Here is a 22,548-nt window from a genome sequence, read left to right on the forward strand (position 1 = left end):
CCTCCTTAAATTTAATGCTAGAAGAAAATAGGCTACTTTAAAATCCAGTTTTGGCATTTGGGACACTGAAAGATTAAGGGGTCACATGACACAAGCAGAGAGTATACTAAACGAAAAAAACACTAAACCAGTTCTAGCTTTGCTCTTAACTACTCACGTAACCCTAGGCAAGTTATATCACCTCCATTTCCTCTTCTGTTAAAGAAGTGAAGGGACAAAATTATATTTGTGTCCTTTTATAGCTTTAACAGCTGATAAGTATATTATTCATAGGCTATCCCCAAAATTATATATACATATACATGTATATATTTTTTTCTCCATTCCCCACTCTTACAAAACTCAACATGTGGTCTGCAATCTAGTACAGTAACCACAGAAATAAGAAAAAGCATTTAGGAATTTTATAGCAATTCCACAGTAATTTCAAGCCTAGTGAATCTAAAGTTTATGGTTGAATTTGTGGTTTTCTTTTAACTTTTCTAGTAATTTGCTCTTGTTGTATTTGATAAAAGGATTGCTCTGCAGTAGGCGGGGGGGGGGGGGGGGGTGGGGGGGTGGGGGGGGGGGTGGACTGGAAGCTCCAGGCTTCCCTTGGAGCTTATTTTCTAATTTCTCCAATAAGGAAAATTATCCAACGGTCCCCATAGTGTCTAACCTGTGATGTTGTTTATTACAGAAGATGAAGTTACATCTTTTCCAAAAAGACACAAGAATAGAGAGCACCAAACCTGGGGCATGTGTTCAACTCTATTGTTATGACAGGGAAAGAAAAGGCAAGTTCAAACAGAGGTGGGAAAAAGCTTATCTTGCAGGGCAGATCTCAGTTCATTAGCTATCACATGGCTAACACAAGGTAATCACAGGCTCCCAGAAGAAACTGCCTTCACATTCTTGTATGCTGTCCTCCCATGACCCATTAATGCATTTGGACTGGCTTCAACAGAGAAATAGGTTATTTCTAATTTTTTTAAATGCTTATTTATTTTTGAGAGAGAAAGAGACAAAGTGAATGTAGGAGGGTCAGAGAGAAAAGGGAGACACAGAGTCTGCAGCAGGCTCCAGGCTCCAAGGTGTCAGCACAGAGACTGACGTGGAGCTCAAACCCACGAGCCGTGAGATCATGACCTGAGCCAAAGTCAGATGCTTAACCAACTGAGCCACCCAGGCACCCCTAGAAATAGGTACTTCTAATCCTGCAGCCCAGGTGATGCCTGAGCCAATAGCCCAGCATTGTCTCCCTCCTCCCAGAGTGACTCTCTGGCTAAGCATCCTCTTCACAAAAAAGGCACCCACACACTGGGAAACTATACAAGAAGTACGTTCATGGTGGTTTTCTTTGCAGTGGGAAGATGGGGGATTCCTTTCTACTCTTCTAGTTTCTCATTTTTTTTTAATTGAGCATATAGTGCTTTCAGAATGGAAACAAAATTCTGCCCTTAAATAAAGAGCTAAGTGGATTTTTTTCAAATCTCAATATAATTTGTTAGACCAAGTTACGATTACTTAACATTTAGGGAAATGAAAGGTCAAACTGTATCTGCCTAAGGTCAAGCACACTGTGGAGACGTGGCCTTCACACTGGCACACAGTGGGCAAACATTTCCATGTAACACTAGGGTAGCTGTCTTCTAGTCTTCTGTTCAGTGGCCATACTTATTTGACCAGTTGCCTTACTTTAAAATCCCAATTCTGTGGGGGCGCCTGGGTGGCGCAGTCGGTTAAGCGTCCGACTTCAGCCAGGTCACGATCTCGCGGTCCGTGAGTTCGAGCCCCGCGTCAGGCTCTGGGCTGATGGCTCGGAGCCTGGAGCCTGTTTCCGATTCTGTGTCTCCCTCTCTCTCTGCCCCTCCCCCGTTCATGCTCTGTCTCTCTCTGTCCCAAAAATAAATAAAAAACGTTAAAAAAAAAAAAATAAATAAAAAATAAAAAATAAATAAATAAAATCCCAATTCTGTGAAATTATAGGACTCTGTCAAGCTCTGTAAACTCATTATGTAATTTTTTCTTTCTATTATGGAATGGCTTGACTGCTTACATCTGAACTTATTAAATGGCCTCTCTCTTGAATATTAAGTTCAAAAAGAAACTTAATTTTAGAATTGGGGCTTCACAGCAACTGGATGTATCCTGGAGCTTCAAATATATGATAACTACCAGGCAGATAACAATGTGATACTCTCTGGGTCACCAAGGAGCAAGATTTGGCCCCAAGTGGGCCCTCATGGCTCAATTCAATCTATGGCTACATAGGCTGGATGGTAGGCAAGGAGTCTCAGTAGAGTCCAGATAAAACCATGCCTCCTTTACTTTTCCACCAAATTCCTTATTGCATACTACACATACCCTCAACCAGGTCCTTTTTTCCATCTCCCTTTCTCCAACAGCTCACTCTAGGTCAGACTGGGGATGCTGCAGAGAGAACTTTGGTAGCAAACCTGGAGCCCCAGACTTAAGTCTATTAGTCAACTTTAGCCTAAGTTCCCCTACACTGTGCACCATAGTCTGCTTTAGAAGATGGGTTTCCTGAAATGGGATTTAAGATATGCTTTACTCCCTTTGTGATTCTCTGGCACTGTACCTGGGACATTCTAAACTGAAATTCCAGCAAAGTTGAGGGCAGTGAGCCTTCCCCAGAAGGGCACTCTTTCTCTGACTGCCATGTCCTAGCTTTCCCTGCAGAGCCCACTCTTCATGAAGGCTCCAAAGTGACAACTGGAGGGGCGCCTGGGTGGCTCAGTCAGTTAAGCATCCAACTTCTGCTCAGGTCATAATGTCATGGTTCGTGGGCTCGAGCCCCATGTCGGGCTCCGTGCTGACAGCTCAGGAGTCTGGAGCCTGCTTTGGATTCTGTGTCTCCCTCTCTCTCTGCCCATCCCCTGCTCATGCTCTCTCCTCTCTCTCAAAAATAAAAAAATTTTTTCAAATTGACAACTGGAGTTAGATTTAGAGGCCTGCAGCCAAAACAACCCCAAGATCAATCTCTATGCTTTCCCCAAATCCTTTTTCAAGGAAAAGTCATTTTCTAAATCAGTGGCTTCCAAAGGGACCCTTGCTAGAGTATGAAAAGAAAATAGAGCCTCTGTTGCATTGTTTTGTTCACTGTTTTTCAGATTCTAGTTTGGAGAGTGCATTTTATAAGGTATATGGTAGTAAAACTGTATATGCACATAATTCACACATATCCATATACTGAAGATATAAAGTAAACATTTTTACTGAAAACTGTGCACAAAGAATTTTAGAAATCACTCCTCTGAGGACCTGAGTTCTCAGCCTCAGTCCCTGTCCTGGGGTTCTCAGCATCACTAGCCACTATCCTGACAATAAAACATTGTTCTTTATCCTTTGCACAAAATATGGAAACTGAGTACAGTGGCAACAAAGAATAGGAAGCTCTGAAAGAGAATACAACAGTTCCTCCCACAAATAAAAGCTCAAATCTTATCGGCTAAAGTTTCTAGCCTAAAGGCCAGTCTGTTCAACTCCCCCACAACTGTTTCTGAACTCTGGTGCCCTCTGGAGGAATGGGTGGAAAATGCAACTGTGTACCAAATAAACTCGAAACAGATTTCAAAAATGTTAGGTATTGTCTACCTTCTAGGCTTTCACATTCAGACCCACTAATGACCAGAGAATCATTAATTCTTGTGACTTAGAGGTCTTCTGTTAGGACAGTGGCTCCTATCATAGCCTCCCATCCTCAAAATGTGTTAAAGTTGAAAGAACCATGGAAAATACAGAAGCCTACATAATGAAAGCTAAAATGTAAGAGTTCTATTTTAAGATGCTAATGTTGTTGGAATGCAACCATTTTTATGGTTCAGAAGTACCAACAAGAGAAATAAGTCATTCCACAACTTTAAGGGTTCTCCATCTGATGGGGCACATCAACATTATCAGGGAAGACTTACAAGGGGGGAAAAAGAGCTTATGGGTACTCAGATTCCATAACATTCTTCCCAGAATGGATCATCTGGGAGCAGGAGCAGGACTTAGGTATTTTTTTAAAGTTATCTAGGTGACTCGGACTGGTTAAGAACCACCAAACTTCTCAGTGACAGCAACAGTGTAAGTGCAAAACTAACTACTTGTATCTATCCCATTCGGGGGAAGTTTCAACACCTCTTTTAAACAGGTACAAAAACACTTTGCAGAGAATCCTCTTTACCTCAGTTTCATGGCAAGAGGAGAACTGGGAAGGAAATTCCCAGAGACAAATCTTTCCAGATTCACTAAGCCCCTAACTCAAGCCACCTGTTTATGCTATTCCTGTCCAGGATCTTACCTGTAAAAAAAGTGGTGTGGCAAGGGAAAGTACAGTATAACAGAACAGTGGGCAAAGATCTGGATGCCAGCTGTGGTTTCAAAAGTGAGGAGAAGCTGCAGTAAGCCAGAAACCTCAGGGCTCGGTGGGACGTGTCTGGAACCAGACACACCTGGACTTCATTCCCAGTTCTCCCTAGCCAGAACTGCAAGAACATCCACCAGCTTTGTGTAATCTCTCTGGTCCTTAGTTTTCTCAGATATACAACAAGGGCATATCAATTTGCTGGGGTCGCCATAACAAAGTACCACAGAACAGGTGGCTTGAACAACAGAGATTTAAGGTCTCATGGTCCTGGAGGCTAAAAGTCTGAGATCGAGGTGTCAGGGAGGGTTGGTTCTTTCTGAGGCCTCACTCGTTGGCTTGCAGATAGCTTCCTTCTCCCTGTGTCTCCCATAGAATTTTTCCTCTGTGTGTGCCTGTATCCTAACTTCCTCTTCTTATAAGGACACTACACTAGTCATTGCAGATTAGGGCCCACCCTATGACCTCATTTAACTTAATTACCTCTTCGGTGACCTTATCTCCAAAAAAGAGTCAAATTATAAGGTACTAGGAGTCAGGACTTCCAACAGATGAATTTAAGGCGGCGGGGGCAGGGGACACAACTCAGTCCATAACAAAAGGTAATGCCTACTGCATGGCTGATTTGAGGATTAAGAGAGACAATCTTTCTAGAATGTTTAAGATGTAAAGTGTTAGGCACAGAGTGAGCACTCAATAAATGGCCGCTGCTGCTCTAGGTAGAGCTCTCCTGGGGGCTCAACTGGTTTCCCAGTTCAGCGTGAAGGAAAGGTCCTCATCCCCCAGCTGGCTTCTATTTAATTCCTTTCCTGAGATTTGCTAGTTTGGGGAGTCACTGGTGCTCTGTGCTCTCTACCATAACTAGAGCCCAGCACCTCTAGTTATTAGCCTGAGCAGACTGCACATTCTGGAACCCACCCATCAAAAGGGAGCTCGTGCCAGGCAAGCTCTGAACCTGGCACACCACCTACCTCGTTTTTTGAATAGTAAAGCACCTTAAGTCTACTTTCCTGATCCAGTTCAATACGTAATCATGATGAGCTCTGATCTGGGTGAAAGTGAAACTGGTAAATTCAGTGCAAAGGTTCAGCCTTAAGCTGCTGACAATACACGTGTACCTTGACGTGACAACGGGACATTAAGTTCCAAGGAACTAATCCATTTGCAGCCTGCGTTAACTATAACACGGAATCCAAGTGAAGAAACGTGACGGCCTGGGGCGCCTGGGTGGCTCAGTCGGGTAAGCTCAGGTCAAGATCTTGTGGTTCGTGGGATCGAGCCCCGCGTTGGGCTCTGTGCTGACAGCGCAAAGCCTGCTTAGGATTCTCTCTCTCTCCCTCTCTCTCTGCCCCTCCCCTACTCCCATTCTCTTTCTCACACACACAAAAGTAAATAAATAAACGTGAAAAAGAAATGTGACAGCTGTGCAGTCTTTCTCGTTAAGTGAGTGCCTCATTTTGGGGAACATTCGCACAGACGAGGCAACTGTCAGTGGCTCCTGAGTCCATGTCCAATCAGCAAACACACCCTGTGTGCTTCCTATGTATTGTAGTCTGGTGTTCACAAAGCATTTATAGAAATTTACTTCTCTCTTACTCTGCACATTGGCCCTATGAGGTGGGCAGAGTGGGAACAATCACCCTCCGTGTAACAGATGAAGCTGACATTTAGTGAGGATCAGCAGCAGAACAGGATTGAGGATCAGGTCTCTGGTCTTGGAAGTGCCCCCTCTCTCTTACACTATGCTGTTCTTCCACAGGTATGAAGAATAATTGTTGAAAGAATCCTAAACGTCACCCCATCTATCTTACTTCCACCCCAAGAGCAGAGCATCCTGTAGCATCCTCATCATCACGGCCACTATTTGCTGTGTCAGATAGATTTTATGCAGAAGAAAATCTGAAACTGTGCAGGGGCCTACACGGCCTACTCTCGCTCCTGTTGTCTCTGACCTAGCATCCCTGTCCGTCACCCCACGTCACCTGACATCCTTGCTGTTCTCAAACCGGTAAGTCCATTCCCACCTTGGACAAGTAGCTTATGTCCCCTCGGCGTGACACGCTCTTGCTGTAGGTATCTACGTGTGCCCTCGGCTCCTACAAGTCTTGGCTCAAAACATGCCTTGTCAGTGAGGACTTTTCTAACCATCCTGTTCAACTAAACCTGCGCCCCACCCACGGCACCCCTATTCACACCCGCCCCTCTTTTTCGGTTTTCTCTTCATAGATTTCAACATCTTTTATAGCATATGATCTACTTTATTTTGTAAGTGTTTCTACTCTCACTAGGATGTTAGCTAAATGAGAGCAGAACCTTTAAAGCTGTTTACTGCTACATCCTTCATGCCTAGAACAGTGCCTGGCACATAATAGGTGCTGAATAAATATTTGTTGAATCAATGAATAAATATTATCTGAAAAGTCACAATTATTCTGCAAATGGGTATCATTCCCATTTTAAAGTTGTAAAAACTGAGGCTCAGAAAAGTTAAGTGACTTGCCCAAGACCACACATTTAAGAACCGAGTGCTGACTCCAGAATCACACATCACATACCACACGATGCTGTCTTCCTCTCACGGGGAAAAGTGCAGCCTGTGAGAAATACCTGCTCGTGACGGCTACAGTAGTCAATAGTCTACTATATAGTATACAGTATACAGCAGTCAGTATACAAAACGACTGGAGAAATCCAAATCCTGCGTGGCTTCGGGGTGCTGCAGGCACAGACATGTCAGATTCTCTCCACACATACACAAATGTTCTGCACCTTGCTTTTTTCTTTTCATAGATCTTGGAGATTCTTTTCTATACATACGCATTGCTCTCTTGCTATAATAACTGTGGAGTACTCCATGGTTTGGATGAACCACAATTTAACCAATTCCCAACTGACAGGCATTGAAGGTACACACTACATGAAGCACACTAGGGAAAAATAGCTTAGCAGACAGAAATACAGGCTCCAGAGACACACTGCCTTGGTCTGAGGTGCAATTATGCCACCTGCTCACGTTGTGACCCTGGTTACCCACCTCTCTGTACCCATAAAGTGAGCCTGGTAATGCCCAATCCAGAAAGTTGTGAGGAACAAACACATTTCTGTATGTAAATCCCAGCACAGCAGCCGGCACAGGGTGGGAGGAAGTGTGGCAAGTGGGGCAAAGAGCCAACACTGGGGGAAAATGAAGACCATGTGGGACCGGAGGTAAAAGGACAGACAGCAAGTCTGATAACAAGAAAGACATGACAGGTAAGTATGAACCTTTATAAAAGTATGAAAGGAGCAGTGGGGAGACAGGATAGTGCCATCACCATCACCAAACACAGTATGTTCATATAAGAGAACAAGTCTCCTCAATAACAGGAGGTGTGACAAGAAGGTCACACGTGAAGGGGAGACCCAGGTTTACTTTAAGGCAGAAGGTAGGGTATTCTGCGGAGTCAGAGTAGGTGTGAGGAGGAAGGTGGAGAAGGTTATAAGGAAAGAGAATCCCAGAGGGTACAGTGGAAAAGTAAAGACTTAGGGGGAGGAGGAAGAGGAGAATCAGTAATGGAGAAAGAGAAAAGGATAAAGAAGAAAAAAGGACACTGAGGGATGGCTTACCTTTCCCTTAATAACCAAGTATCACAGACATAAAAGACCCAGTTGGAAGTGACTAGCTTCAAATAGTGTAATTGTTAGGGCAGGTGTGGTGTCCTAATCTCTGAAGATGTCACAAAGGCCCTGGCAGTGGGCTGGGCTCTCACAGAAGTTTGGGGTGCAGAGTCAAAAACCTGGGGGATCACAGGTCCTAGAGAGGGGCTCTGTGTCACCCTGGTTAGGCAGAAGGCAAAGGCTCCATGAAGTAAGGAGAGGCGGTTATCTGTCTACAAGACTCTTAAGATATGAATATTCTTCAGCTTACACATCCTAATGTAAAGCTTCAGGGCACACAATATGAAATGGTGTCCTAAAAGGCAGCATCCTTTGAAGTGATTTATATCAGTGTCTCAAGTTGGGCTGAACAAATCAAAGATGTAATTCTCACATCAATCAGCTGCCAAGAACAGACTGTCGGATAAGGTACAACCTGACCAGGACATTTTAAACCATTTTTAGCAAAGAGTCATTATCCAACCACATACATATATTTTTTTAAATGAATATATTGTCAGAGGATCACAATATGAAGACTGTGAAAACTGTTTATCAACCAAGAGTGTCCCAGTATCAGGGCATGAGATGTTCACTTTAACTTTGGTGAGGAAACATGTGGGTATTTTGCTCTTTAGTTAACATCTGACATCCACTGATCCGTGTTCTCTTCCAAAGATCTACTCATGGTGTAAGATTTAATTCCTTGGTGTCTCAAATTGCAAGGATATTGGAATCTGAAAGGAAACAAATAATTAGCAGATGTATGGAATTTAAAGCATGATCCGTAAATCTTGTAATGGAAAATCTGCCTCTAAATAAGAATAGCCATTCTTGACATGAAAGTACTTAGATGCATGCATACATAAAGCATTCAAAAGTACATTCTAAGAGGTTATCTTCTGACTAAGAGATTCAGACTAGACAGGCTATGGTTACACAGGTGGGTACCAATTCTCTTGGGTTACACCAAGAGAATTTGCCACTCTAGCTGTGGGTGTGTATTCTTTAAACATGCTTGCTTGTAGCCCCTGTTCCATGTGGAACAGTCAGATTCCACAGAATAGTCAGATTTCATGTGGATTTGGTATTCTGGTAGGCAGGGATTACTGACCAAGTAGACTAGATGTACACTCTAATTCTGTCAACAGGTGGCAGCATGAATAATTCTTCAATTTAGAAAGAACTGCAATAAATTGTGGTATACTTTTATTTTCACGAAAAGTAATCCTGAAACACATATTTTCTAAATGACTAACAAGCAGAATCCCAGTCTCCCTAGATAACCTAATCCAAGTGAATATATTCCATTAATTGTTGAGGAAACCAGAAAATCCAACAGGCAAAGTAAAATAATGAACACATTTAAGCCCAGAGAGCTTGCTTTCCTCCCTGTAACGACACATACGAGACTGCTCACTCCATCATGTGGTTTCTCACCAGGAGTACAGAAAACCTACCTCATGCTTCCATACTAAGCTGTCCCCTCTCCCTCATAGCCTAGAAAAGCTACCATGTCCTGCTTAATCAAATAGCCAATCCATGTTGAAAGCTGAAATTTCATGCAGTTAAATTTCTCCCAAAATCCACCATGCTATATCACTAATTATGGTGCCTACAGGTTATTTTTTAGACAGCCTCCCTCCCAAAAAAGATTCACCATGTGCAGGAAGATGTCGCTAAATCCCTGACGTGCCAGCCACCGGGCCTTGGCATCTGCTCCTCTCAGCCATGCCAAGAGCCTGAAGGAGGGCCGGTGAAGCAGGAGGTGCCACAGCAACAAGCTGAGACAGTGGAGGGGAATGGGGAACTAGGACACTTCTGTTTTTCTAATTTGTTGTGCATTCATTCCAGAGGAAGGGCAGAGAGCCAGAGTCCACCACCACATTCCCAGGCAGAAAAGCAAGCCCTCTGCTTGATGGAAATAGAAGCGCAGTTTTAAAGGGCAACTTCTAACATCCGCCTGGGACTGGCAACGTATGAAAAGGCCACACAACACCAGGCCCCCTTCCTATGTGCATTAGGATCTGGGGCCAACACGGTTGCTTCTGACCAGCCATCTCTTCCCAGCTGTTGGGAAAGCAAGAACCAAGTTAAAAATATGTAAGCCATAATCCATCACAATTAATCACTGAATGATTAACTGAAGTTCAAAGCAGGTATTCTACCATAGTCTTCCCTAACACAGGGGCATTCAAACTATTCATACCACCAAGCAGAAGCCTCACTAGCAACTTAAAATTGATCACCGTCAAAACCTGCTCGATGAAGGCCTTTTCCGTCTTACATCTTATAACTACCTTATCTGTTTGCACAATATTTACTTGTATGTGTATCCAAGATCTCCATATTCCACTTCTTCCAGTTTTTATTAACAGATGGTGAAAAGACTAAGACACAGCTGTGCTCCAGATGTTGGCAAACAAGAGCTTAAGCTACATCATATCACTTTGTGAGCTCCACATTTCCCGCTGTGCTGAGAGCTTAGGACCTACTTCCTGCTCACTGAAATCTTCCAGGGACACTTGGAACTCTACTATTACGTATCTTAGAGTTGTAATAAATAGTTCCTGCTCTCAAGGAGCTCATAGGTTAGTAGTAAATGATTTAAAAACCTGGACATGCTACAATCACTACTTCGGGATCCACTGATAGAAGACATACTACAGAAAATTTGGGTTTAAACCCTAAGTTTGGATCTTCTAAGTGGCTTAGTTAAAAGATGAATTCCTATTAGGCAGGGATTCTTGGGGAAATCCCCAAATGGTGTTGAGGTCCTCTGGCATCAGTGCAATGATTTTTCCTGTTTAAGGATATAGATGAAACTCATAGCTTATAACCTGTGTTCTTAAACAGGTTAAAAATTATGGAGCCCTTTTGCCAGTAAAGGAATATGCATACTGCATTGAGGAAGGAGCTGTTAACTGTAAATCCTTTGCTTAAAGGCCCTTCTCTTTAAGAATTTTGTTTACCTGTTATATGGGGACCCAAGTCCCAATATAAACAAATTAAAGGAAAACTGGTCCCACTATATCTCACTTGAGACAAAAGAAACTTGTAAATGATTTCACCACAGGCCCGTATTTTTGCCCCAAATAAAAGAACAGAGGCTGAGTATGGCCCACCATGGGCTCAGCTCCCAGGTATATGGTGTACATATACATGGTAGGTGAGACCTACCATCAGACAAGTATTTATAAGCTTTTTCTACATGTCAAACATAATTGTAGGTACAGGAAGGTATAAAATATCAACATCCAGATCAATCTGTAAGTTACATGATTATAAGGTAAGAAGAAAGAATGAAATGGGTAGACAGGATAGTACCAGAAGGACTCGGCAAGGAGAGGATATCTGAGTAAAGATGTGAATGGAGCATCCTCATGACCATCTCAAGGCACAGTGCTGCAGGTAGAGGGCACAGGGAGTGCAAAGGCCTGGCAGCATTAGCACATACAGCACATAAACGTAAGGAAACTGTGACATCATTAGGGAATAAAAACAAAGTTTTGCCCTCCCTTGCCCTCAAGAAAAGAGGTCTGAACATAGATGAAGGCAAAAGGAAACACAAAAAACATGAAACTTTAAAATATGATAAAGACAAAGAGTATTCAATAATATCCACTGTAAGTGGATATATTTTCTTAAAATAGAAAAACTGAACAAAAGGACAAAAAAGATATAATACAGGAGAACTTTCCTGAAAGGAAAAGAACTGAATTGGAGATCAAAAGGACACAGTACCTATAGGAGGGAGGACAAGAAACAACACTGAGATGGTCTATTTACTTCAAGTATGAGGAAACAATTCTTCAGGAAGTCTATACAGGAAGAAAAAAAAAAAATCATAGTCAAAAGTCACACTGGCCTCAGGGCTTTGCAGAGCAATAATCCAGGTCGGAACAAGATGAAACAGAGGCTGCAGAGTGCCGAAGGACACAGGGGTCACTCAGGAATATCACAGCCAGCTGAACCTGCTGAATGATGAGGAGGCGTTCTCAAACGTGAAAACTCAGGGAAGAGGGCATCACATGAGCCCCTCTGTTACAATGGAGGGAAGGAAGGAGGGAAAGAACAGCAGGAGGAAATTATCCAGTAAGATCCAGCTGACCACGGTAATGATGAATGGAAAAGCTGTGGTAAAAAGTAGCACAGCTTTATTCAGACATAATTCATATGCCAAACAATTCACTTGTTTCAAGTGTATAATTTGATGGTTTCTAGTCTATTCACAGAAGTAACGAGAAGAATCGTCAAAACAAAAGAAACAGAGATGTGGTACTGTGTGAGAAAACCAGGCCACAGAATTCATTTAAATCTTTTAGATGTAAGACAAAAAAAAAAATTGGAAATTCAGGTTACAGAAGAAAACTTATAATAGATTTTAGCAACAAAAACCATTGAAAACTGAGACGGAGGGAGGGTAAAAGAGGTGGGAGGAAGCCTAAGTACATTAATCCTCTTACTGTTCACTGAAGAAAGACAATATCTCTCTGTCTCAATTTGAAGTATGAAATAAAAAAACAAATATGTCAACTCCTAATGGCTTTCATAATCTTAAAGAGCTCTCCCAAAAATATCCTGGGTGATGAAGAAAGATTTTATCTGAAATTCAGTAATAATTCCTTCAGGTTCACTTTAGCTCTGCTATTGTTAAACTTAAGTAAAATTAAATATTTTTAAAAGTACATCAAGTATGGGAGCCGCACTTACACACTTTCAAGCACCTATGTGCGTGAGGAGGGGTCTAGAATGACAGGTTCTCAACTGTTAACCCTGATTATTTCTGGCTACGGGGATTTTAGGTGACTAGCTCCTTTCCCTTATATTTTGCCATATGGCTTGAATGCTTTATAGTAATCATGTACCATTTTTATAAAGTCAGTGTCAAATGATAAAATTAAATTCTCTGCACTTTTCCCACATCTTACTCTCCTCTTAACCCTAATCAACTTGTTCACCTTCACAAAATCTGGGTTTTTCTTCCTAGTACTAGGGCAGTCATCAGAGTTTTATATTGTTTTGTTTTATATTAGTAGGTAAGGTTTAATGGAGGCTGGGGAATTTTGTTTAGTTATACTTTCCCCCGGTGTACTTAATGAGGGATGAATATGATGATCTTTGCTTATTAAAATGACATTTTTAAGTTTATCAGCCATTTATTAATGAAATGCTAAGTTCTAACATCTGTATCAGCATCAACATGTGGTGGTATGTATATACAACATCGGTACATAATAACACGTACTATCATGTGACCACCTACTACGTTTTAGGATTCCACTAAGAGCGTCATATTTGTTAGCTAATCCTCACGAACCTATGCCATACATACTGCTACTAATTCTATGGATGAGGAAAAAGAATCCAAGAAAAGTAAGTTTGCTTGCTCAAGACTACACAGCTAATAAATTACATAATGATATTCAGTTATAAGTCCGCGCTTTTTCCACCACATTACTGTTCTGATATAGTGCTGTGTATTTAGTAAATGCCCAGCAATTGTTTCATTAACAAACTAGAAAAAAGGGTGCCTGAGTGGCACAGTCAGTTAAGCATCTGACTCTTGACCTTGGCTTAGGTCATGATCTCACAGTTTGTGAGTCTGATCCCCACAGTGGGCTTTTGCACGGATGGAGCAGTGCTTGGGATTCTGTCTCTCCTTCTCTCTGTCCCTCCCACACTTGTGCTCTTGCTCTCCCTCAAAATAAATAAATAATTTTTTTTAATTTGAAAAAAAAAAAAAAAAAAAACCTAGCAAAGTATGCTTTAGATGCTTTGGATAAAGCTTTGCAATGAATGTTCTCAATCCATCCAATTCCCAAGATACCTGTTTCATAAATTAGGGAAGGAGGCTCTCCTTCCATCTAAAATTAGGATTTGAAGACAGCTTCATCCTATGCCTTACTTTATAGACTTCTAATTAAGTGGCAACAGCAAAGGGGCTAAGTGTATCTTAAAGTGTATGAGACATGCCCAAATAGAAATCACAGTTTAATATCTAAAGTAGATCTAAACATGTTAAAAATTAAGTTAATTTTAAAGTGTTGGTTAAAAAGTTAAAAAATAAGTTATTCTTTCAAACTCAAAGTTTTACATTTTAAGCTTCCTAACTCATTTCTTTTTTTTTTTTTTTTTTTTTTTTTTTTTCAACGTTTTTTATTTATTTTTGGGACAGAGAGAGACAGAGCATGAACGGGGGAGGGGCAGAGAGAGAGGGAGACACAGAATCGGAAACAGGCTCCAGGCTCCGAGCCATCAGCCCAGAGCCTGACGCGGGGCTCGAACTCACAGACCGCGAGATCGTGACCTGGCTGAAGTCGGACGCTTAACCGACTGCGCCACCCAGGCGCCCCCCTAACTCATTTCTAATATTAACTTTGATGTTGGGGCGCCTGGGTGACTCAGTCGGTTAAGCGTCCAACTTCTGCTCAGGTCATGATCTCGCAGTTTGTGAGCTCAAGCCTCACGTCGGGCTCTGTGCTGACAGCTCGAGAGTCTGGAGCCTGCTTCGGATTCTGTGTCTCCCTCTCCCTCTGCCCCTCCCCGGCTTGTGCTCTGTCTCTCAAAAATGAACAGATGTAAAAAAAAAAAAAATTAGTATTGACTTTGATGTTTATTCAATGCCCTGTATTTGAATTTCATGAAGTGTTTAACTTTTGCCCCCACCCACTTTTCTGACCTCATATGCTCATATTTTCAGCTCTAGAATTATCCAATTACCTGTGGTTTCCAGAATACACCATGCTGTTTTGCATATAGTGATCCCTCCACCTAGAAGATTAAGCTTTTATTCTCACTTTCAAAACTTAGTTCTTGCTGTCACCTTCTCCAGGAAGCCTTCCATTTAACAGCTGCCTCCCTCACCCCTAAGATAGGGTCAGTTCCTTTCTCCTGGGTGCTACCTCTCACCTTTCACCCCCTCCACTGGGGCTCCCAAGGTCCTAGACTGCAGTTATTTATTCAGCATTTGCTCCTCCTGGACTAAGCTCAGAAAATATGCTATTCCCTCCTCAGACAGACCAATGCCAAGCTCATCAAGACGCACCATAAAATGTATAACTCAATTTGCGTTTTGATCTCTGAACCAAGTTTTTCTAGGGTGTGTTCAAATATCTGTATACATATGTTTTCCATATGGCCCTTAATGCTTACTTGTTAAAATCTAGTCATTCTCTGGAAACACAGAGCGAATAAACAAACTCAGAGTTACCTGCCATATTAAAATTGTTCCCCATCCCAAGACAGCAGTCAGATCACGCAGAAGAAAAAAGCCACCAGAAATGGACATGGGAACAGGGTCTCAGGAGAGAATCCAATCAAATGAACAAGAGAAGATACCCAAGGCTTTATTTTACCATGTTTTTCAGTCCGATCCTCTGAGCTCATACAGACACCAAGGACACTGAAAGTAGGGAAGTCATAGAATAAAAACAAAGTTCTTATAGGTTAGATTTAAATCACAGAAATCAAAGGCAATCCTCATTGCCTAGGGCAGCACAAAAGCTGAATCACCACTAGATTCTAAATGCCAAGAAGGCCAGGTCCCACCTAGTATGTTGCTCTATTGTGGTGTCTTGACAGTGCCTGGCACAGAGTTGGTGCTCAATAAATACTCAGTTGTAGGAAAAATTATGAAGACTCAGAACCGAAAGAAATTTGCACAATCGCCTGGGACCATTAACAAAGAGGCTGCACTAGCTTTAATGAAATCAATAGCTAGACATAAAGTCTGAACAGGCTCCGCTCTTTGGATAAGGTATATCACAAGATGAGAGTGTGCTAAATTTCAAGTCAGGCGTGACCAAAATGACTTTTCATAACCTAACCTTGCTGAGTAATGGTCTTTTCCTGTGTAACTCGACCAATATTACTGTTTAGTTTCATTGATTTATTTTTTAAGTTTCATTTAAAGTATACACAGATACCATTTCCTATTTTTGCCCATCTTCCCCTGGTGAAGTCATGTGTTCTCCCCTAGTACAATATTCAACCTGAAATTAATGACATGTCTACAAATCCTTTCATTGAAGAATATCTGAATATTTAGTAATGATGTTACAAAGTATAATCAAAAGCAGGTGTAATTCCTTCTTCCAAGAAGATGATAAAAAATGTCAAGTTTGTTTTAAAAACAGAATTTTACAGATGCTCTATTCTGGAGGTGACTATTACGGCTACATGGCTATCATACGTAGTTTGGTTTCCTACCATCCACCATTTACTTGGTTACCAAGGGCTCTGAGTAAGTATGTACCTTGGAAATACTGCAGATCTGAGATCATTTAACTCTCAGGGCAAACAAACACACACAAACACTGCACACATTCAAGCAACTCTGACTTCTGGTAAAAAAAAAAAATTCCAGAATTATCTACAGAAAGCCCTAGTTATTAGCATTCAACACTGCGCTGAACCACAAATGAAACATACAACCACAGACTGAATGATAACTCTCATTCCAAAGGGATCTTTATTCCAATGAAAGGCTTAAATTATATTCCACTCATTATTCTAAAATTTAATATTTTTTTATGAAACCAAACTGTGACAACCAATTTTAAATATTTTGATGCCTCACCTAAAATCGTATGGTAGACAATTCTGTTACTTCTTGTTACCTGTAGATAAATTAGGAAGGAGTTTGAGAACTTGTAGGCTACTATTTAAATACACAGGTTGGCAGTCAAATTTAGAAATGAAAACCCCTATTACCAACACATCTCCCTACCCGCCCCACCCAGCTGCCAGCCCTATTTTTAAAAAGCGAAGAATTTATATTCGTTTTAAAGAGATGGTTACTGTTCTCTAGCTATTTCACCTAATAAGTAGTAAATACTTTCTTTATATGAAACTGGAAAAAAAAAAACATGCATGGTTTTATAACAAAATTAGAAAGCTTGCAGCACATTCCATTCTTCTAGTAGAATATTTGTCTTAAATATTAAAGAAAACTTTTTAAAACTGTTCTCACACATTCAACTTCTAAGGAAATAAAACAAAGAGGGAGAGAAAGAAAAAAGGAGAAAAGCCCCCACAAATGTATACAAGTATTAACACATAAAACAGTTTCTTACTCAGCTGGAGAGAAAACTGCAAAGGTAAGGTAGAGCTGAACTATCTTTAGCAAGGACATAGCTGACCAAACCACACAGCACTCAGGCACCCCATCCACCAACCCCTCCTGGCCTTCCCTTGGCTTGCGTCCACTCTACTTGTTTCCACCCACCATTTGCAGATGCCTCTCTACAGACATATGGACCAAGATGATGAGTCATCTGTCATCCAGAATTCTTTTCTCGACCTTTGCACATTCAATCACCTTTAGCACACTCAACAGGCACGTCCTCCACAGAGCATGTGCCCTGTAACATAAGGAGTTTAAGGCTGAACACAGAATGAGGCATTCTTAACACTCCTCACTTTGCCAAATGGATTTATTCCAGAGCTTTAAAGGAAAATCACAACTGAAAAAGTGACCAGATGGGTCTTCAAGGAGAAAGATACAAACTAAATCAGCCATGATACTGACGCACTTCACTAAAAACAGGCCTGTGATGTAAAAGAACTTTAGTTATTCTCCCTGAGAGGAATAGTTATGGCAAAAGCAAAACACAGAAGCATTCCATAACTAAAACTGACCTTCAATTTCACATGGCTAAATATTTTTTAAATTATTCCTGTACTTAACACTTCATGTAGTCACCAAAAAAACAAAAACAAAAACAAAACATTCAGGACCTGTATATCACTTAGGACAGATAATAATAGCATATCTATATAGCACTTATTATATGGCAAGCATTCTTTTAAGAACATTACATATATTCACTTCATCCTTACAAACCCTTTCCTAATCCCTGTTTTCCATGAGGAATAAAATGCCCACAGAGGTAAAACAATTTGCCCAAGGTCACAGACTGCCAGTAAATGGCAGAGCTGGGATTCAAACGGGCAGTCTGAGGGGCGCCTGGGTGGCGCAGTCGGTTAAGCGTCCGACTTCAGCCAGGTCACTATCTCGCGGTCTGTGAGTTCGAGCCCCGCGTCAGGCTCTGGGCTGATGGCTCGGAGCCTGGAGCCTGTTTCCGATTCTGTGTCTCCCTCTCTCTGCCCCTCCCCCGTTCATGCTCTGTCTCTCTCTGTCCCAAAAATAAATAAAAAACGTTGAAAAAAAAAAATTTTTTTTAAAAAAACGGGCAGTCTGGTACCTAACTGGGGTTAGTGGTTATTACACTAACCACCTTTCCAAAGGAGTTTAATATAGACAATCCTTTTTTAAAACAAAGTTTACACTAAAACTACAGAAGTTTGCTTTGCAAGGTGACAAGCTTTACAATTAAAGAATTTAAACCAGAGAAATTATAGTCAGGTGGCGGCAAAGTCAAAGTTTACCCATCATGGCAAACACCTACACACTGTGGAGGACTACATTTTGTGAGTCAATGTGTCGCACCTGGAGAAATTAAAGTGGCCTAGAGAAGTGCAAAGGAGGCAATGACAGTCAAGAAACAAAAAGTGCAAACCTCCGTGAGCAATAAAAGCCAGGAGGCACCTGGCTGGCTCAGTCAGTAGAACATGTGGACTCTATATCTCAAGTTGTGAATTGGAGCCCCACATTGGGTATAGAGATTACTTGAAAAATTAAAATCTCTAAAAAAGAAAAGAAAACTCCAGGGGTGCCTGGGTGGCTCAGCTGGTTAAGTGAGTTTGGCTCCTGATCTCAGCTCAGGTCTTGATCCCACACTCTTCTTGAATCCAAGCCCTGTATGAAGACAAAAGAGAGAAGAGACGAGACCAGACGAGACCAGATGAGACGAGACCAGACGAGAAGAGAGAAAAGAAAAGAAAAGAAAAGAAAAGAAAAGAAAAGAAAAGAAAAGAAAAGAAAAGAAAAGAAAAGAAAAGAAAAGAAAAGAAAAGAAAAGGAAAGGAAAGGAAAGGAAAGAAAAGGAAAGAAAAGGAAGAGAGAAGAGAAGAGAAGAGAAGAGAAGAGAAGAGAAGAAAAAAGAAAAAAAAAGAAAGGCAAGGTAAGGCAAGGAAGGAAGGAAGGAAGGAAGGAAGGAAGGGAGGGAGGGAAGGAAAAAAAAGAAAACCACAGGGCTGTAGTAGCTAACCTCACTCATACCTCCTGTCAATTTTTCCCCCTCAATCCATTCTCTCCTGGATGGTGCCTCTTTTCCATCCTACCACCATTGCCCAAATTCAGGCTTTCAACATCCCATGGTCCAAATATTACAACAGTCTTGTATCTGGCTTCTAGCCTCAACCTCGTCCCTGCCCCACCACCTACTCTCTCCTCTGCTAACAGAACAGTCTTTCTGAGACACAAATCTGATCATGTTATGGCCCTAATTAACTTTTCAATGGTCCTGGGAGCAAACAATTTCTGGTTCCATCATCTTTGTACTGAATCAAACACCATCCACTCCAGGATTTCCCCTGCCTGCCTCTGCTTGCAGGCCCAGGAAAATACTAAGCTATGTCATCCTTTTCTTACCTAGTTCACATGCCCTTCTGCAGAGAACATCTGCCTTCCAACCCCCATTCATCAACCTGCGGAACCTCTATTTATCTCTTTTTCCATAACGCTGTTCCAGTACCTCCTCTCACTACCAGAACATAATTTTCTTCTCTGTGTCTGCGCGGTACCACATATATATGCTTCTATTCTGCTATCAGTAACTATTTTACTGATTCCCCTACTGTGATAGGGACAGTGTCTTAGCATCTTATCAACAGCACCTAGTAATTTCTGACACACAAGAGGAGCTTTATTCGTTATTGCCCAATGAATAAGAGGATGCCTTTTGTAGGCCATTATAGCCTTTCTCTCAGCAAAAGTTTTAAATTCAATCCACCTGTTCCCTCTAGTCCCATGAGAACAGAGTTCCAAATTTTTAAATCCAAAGTCTAGAAAGACATGATCTACTTTATAGTCAACTGTTCAGAAAACCTACAAAGTGAGGAATATATGTTAAATAGTAGTTCACAATGAATGCTCCACAGAACAAACCCTGTAGGTTCTTGGTGAGTGTTGGGAATGAGGTGGGGGATTCTAAAATCAAATAAATTCAGAAAATGCCTCATGATGTCTCCTTCTGTGAAGAGTTAAATTGCATTATATTAAAGTTTCAATGAAGTCCTAAAGTAAAGAAAACGTGTTTAACTTTGGCACTTACTACCTTTGAGCAGTTAGCTAAACCCTACTTTGCCTCAGTCTTCTAATCTATTAAATGGGAATAACAGTATCTACTTCTTACAGTATTGTAGGGATTGAATGAAAAAATATCAGGTGTTCCAAACAATGCTTGCACACAATAAGTACTCAATAAATGCTAGCAATTTTTTTTTTTAATTTTTTTTTTCAACGTTTTTTATTTATTTTTGGGACAGAGAGAGACAGAGCATGAACAGGGGAGGGGCAGAGAGAGAGGGAGACACAGAATCGGAAACAGGCTCCAGGCTCCGAGCCATCAGCCCAGAGCCTGACGCGGGGCTCGATCTCACGGACCGCGAGATCGTGACCTGGCTGAAGTCGGACGCTTAACCGACTGCGCCACCCAGGCGCCCCAATGCTAGCAATTTTTAATATTTAACTTGACACATCTGCTTTCTTGTCTAGCAATTACTAACACTGCACACTACACACTTTGAGAAACACTGATAGACAATAAAGACCGCACCATACTAGTCATTTTGGAGACTCATGGTTCCAGACTTTAGGAGAAATATAGCCAATCTCATAGTTTAAATGTAGGCAATTCATCTGGCTTCTCTGTGGCTGGCAAACATCAAGGTTTCAACTGTCACAACTTCCTGAAGCTTCAGTTTCACAAAATTAATATGGGATTGAGTGCCTTGTGTGAACTAAAAACCGCTCTGCAATGGAAACAAGTTCCTCATAGAGAAATCTCATTCTCTGCCATTCTGTGGTCCTAGAAAGTAGCATGCTCATCAAGTTTCTATTTTTATTGTACCCAGGAATCTTGCTATTCAAGAATAAGAAATAATCCACCCAGTCCATTGTTTTTCTTAAAATTTAAAGTAGAAGATTCTGAATTTCAGCTTCATGGAGAATTGTATAATATGTTGTGTGTAAGCATCTGCAGGCATTTCCTAGGAGAAATATCATAGTTGTCATCAAGGAGCCCATTTGCCTAAAAAGTTTAGGAACCTCTAATAGAGGTCTTAAATAAGGTCCAGGTTTTACTTAAATACATACTCAAAAAAAAAAAAAAATCAAACAGTATCAAAGACTAGTCTTTTTAATATCCTTTCAAAGAGAGCTTATGCATGTATTTCTACATGGAGAGAGTAATAAATACCACAGCATCCTTCCATGTTTACATAAATAATAGTATATGAGATAGACTCTACTGCAGCTAGCTGTTTTCACTCGGCAGTGCATCTTAGAGATCTATCCATGCCAACACATAGGTACACATTATTCGGGTAACAGACATACTAATTTTTAAGGCATCCCTATGATAGATACTTAGGTTGTTATCAGTGTCTTGCTAGTTACAAATAATGATGAGAACAGACAACCTTGACAACCTTTCTTTAGGAAGAAATCCGGCAGGGAACTGCTGAGTCAGGAAATATAAAGAATGCTGGGGTGCCTGGACAACTCAGTCAGTTACGTGTCCAAATCTTGGTCTCGGCTCAGGTCATGATCTCACAGTTCCTGAGACTGAGCCCTGCGTTGGGCTCTGTGCTGACAGCTTAGAGCCTGCTTGGGATTCTCTCTCTCTCTCTCTCTCTCTCTCTCTCTGTCCCTCCTGCTCTCCCCCATGCTCTCACATGTACATGCTCTCTCTTTCCCTTTCAAAATAAATAAAAATAAACTTAAAAAAAAAAGTATAAAGATGGCTAAACTGTCCTCCAATGGTTGCCTGTTTTATACTCTCAATAATATTTATTTCCTTTACACTCAACAAAAGATCTTCAGATTTTCTATCTTTCTTAACCTAACAGATGAAAAATGGTAACTCATGGTGTTAATTTGTGTGGCCTATTATGAATGAAAGAACCTCTGATTTAAGATGTGTCATACCTATGACAACTTAGTCATGGAAACAATGAGCACCATCGAAACTGTAACAGTAAAGGGAATTCAGTAAAGGTTTGCTTCAAGTCAATGGCTCCAGGGATGGTAGTCTGGAGACAGAAACGAAAAGGCTTTATCACAGTGAGTTTCTATCATTTTGCCAAATTGGAATATGCCTAAATAAATGACTGAAAGCTTGGAAGAAAAAATATTTTGCAATGGGTCAGAAATTAAGGGAGTGTGCACAACCAACTAGTCACAGAAATCCAGCTTACCCACAGGTTCAACTCACCATCTAGTAGCCAGTGCTGGCCGCGCCTATTCTCCAACTCCGACATCATTAGGCGTGTGATCACATGATCTGGAACCAAAAGACCTTTCTCTATGTACTGCTTTGCCATATCACCAACTTCTATTAAAAAAACAGGAAAAAGAGACACTCAAAAAAGCTTCAAAAAAAGAAAAGCTTACAAACTCCTTTTGCCTTCTCTTCCATTCCTCCCTATTGGTA

The 22,548-nt window shown here is 41.2% G+C and overlaps 1 protein-coding gene across 5 annotated transcripts in view; it reads right to left on the reverse strand.

Moving 5' to 3' along the window:
- Positions 1-22,548, reverse strand: part of AK4 (adenylate kinase 4) — a 75,099-nt gene that overhangs the window by 11,890 nt on the left and 40,661 nt on the right. For 4 of the 5 annotated variants that reach the window (XM_019449006.2, XM_019449008.2, XM_019449011.2 and 1 more), the window contains one exon: positions 22,330-22,449. The exons of the other annotated variant lie outside the window; for it this stretch is intronic. In XM_019449006.2, the coding sequence (XP_019304551.1) occupies positions 22,330-22,449 (120 nt within the window). The remainder of the gene's footprint in view (positions 1-22,329; positions 22,450-22,548) is intronic. 5 annotated transcript variants of the gene reach the window in all.

Source organism: Panthera pardus, unplaced genomic scaffold, assembly GCF_024362965.1.
Source record: "Panthera pardus isolate Hobbes unplaced genomic scaffold, ASM2436296v1 HiC_scaffold_11, whole genome shotgun sequence".
NCBI classification, from domain to species: Eukaryota; Metazoa; Chordata; class Mammalia; order Carnivora; family Felidae; genus Panthera; species Panthera pardus.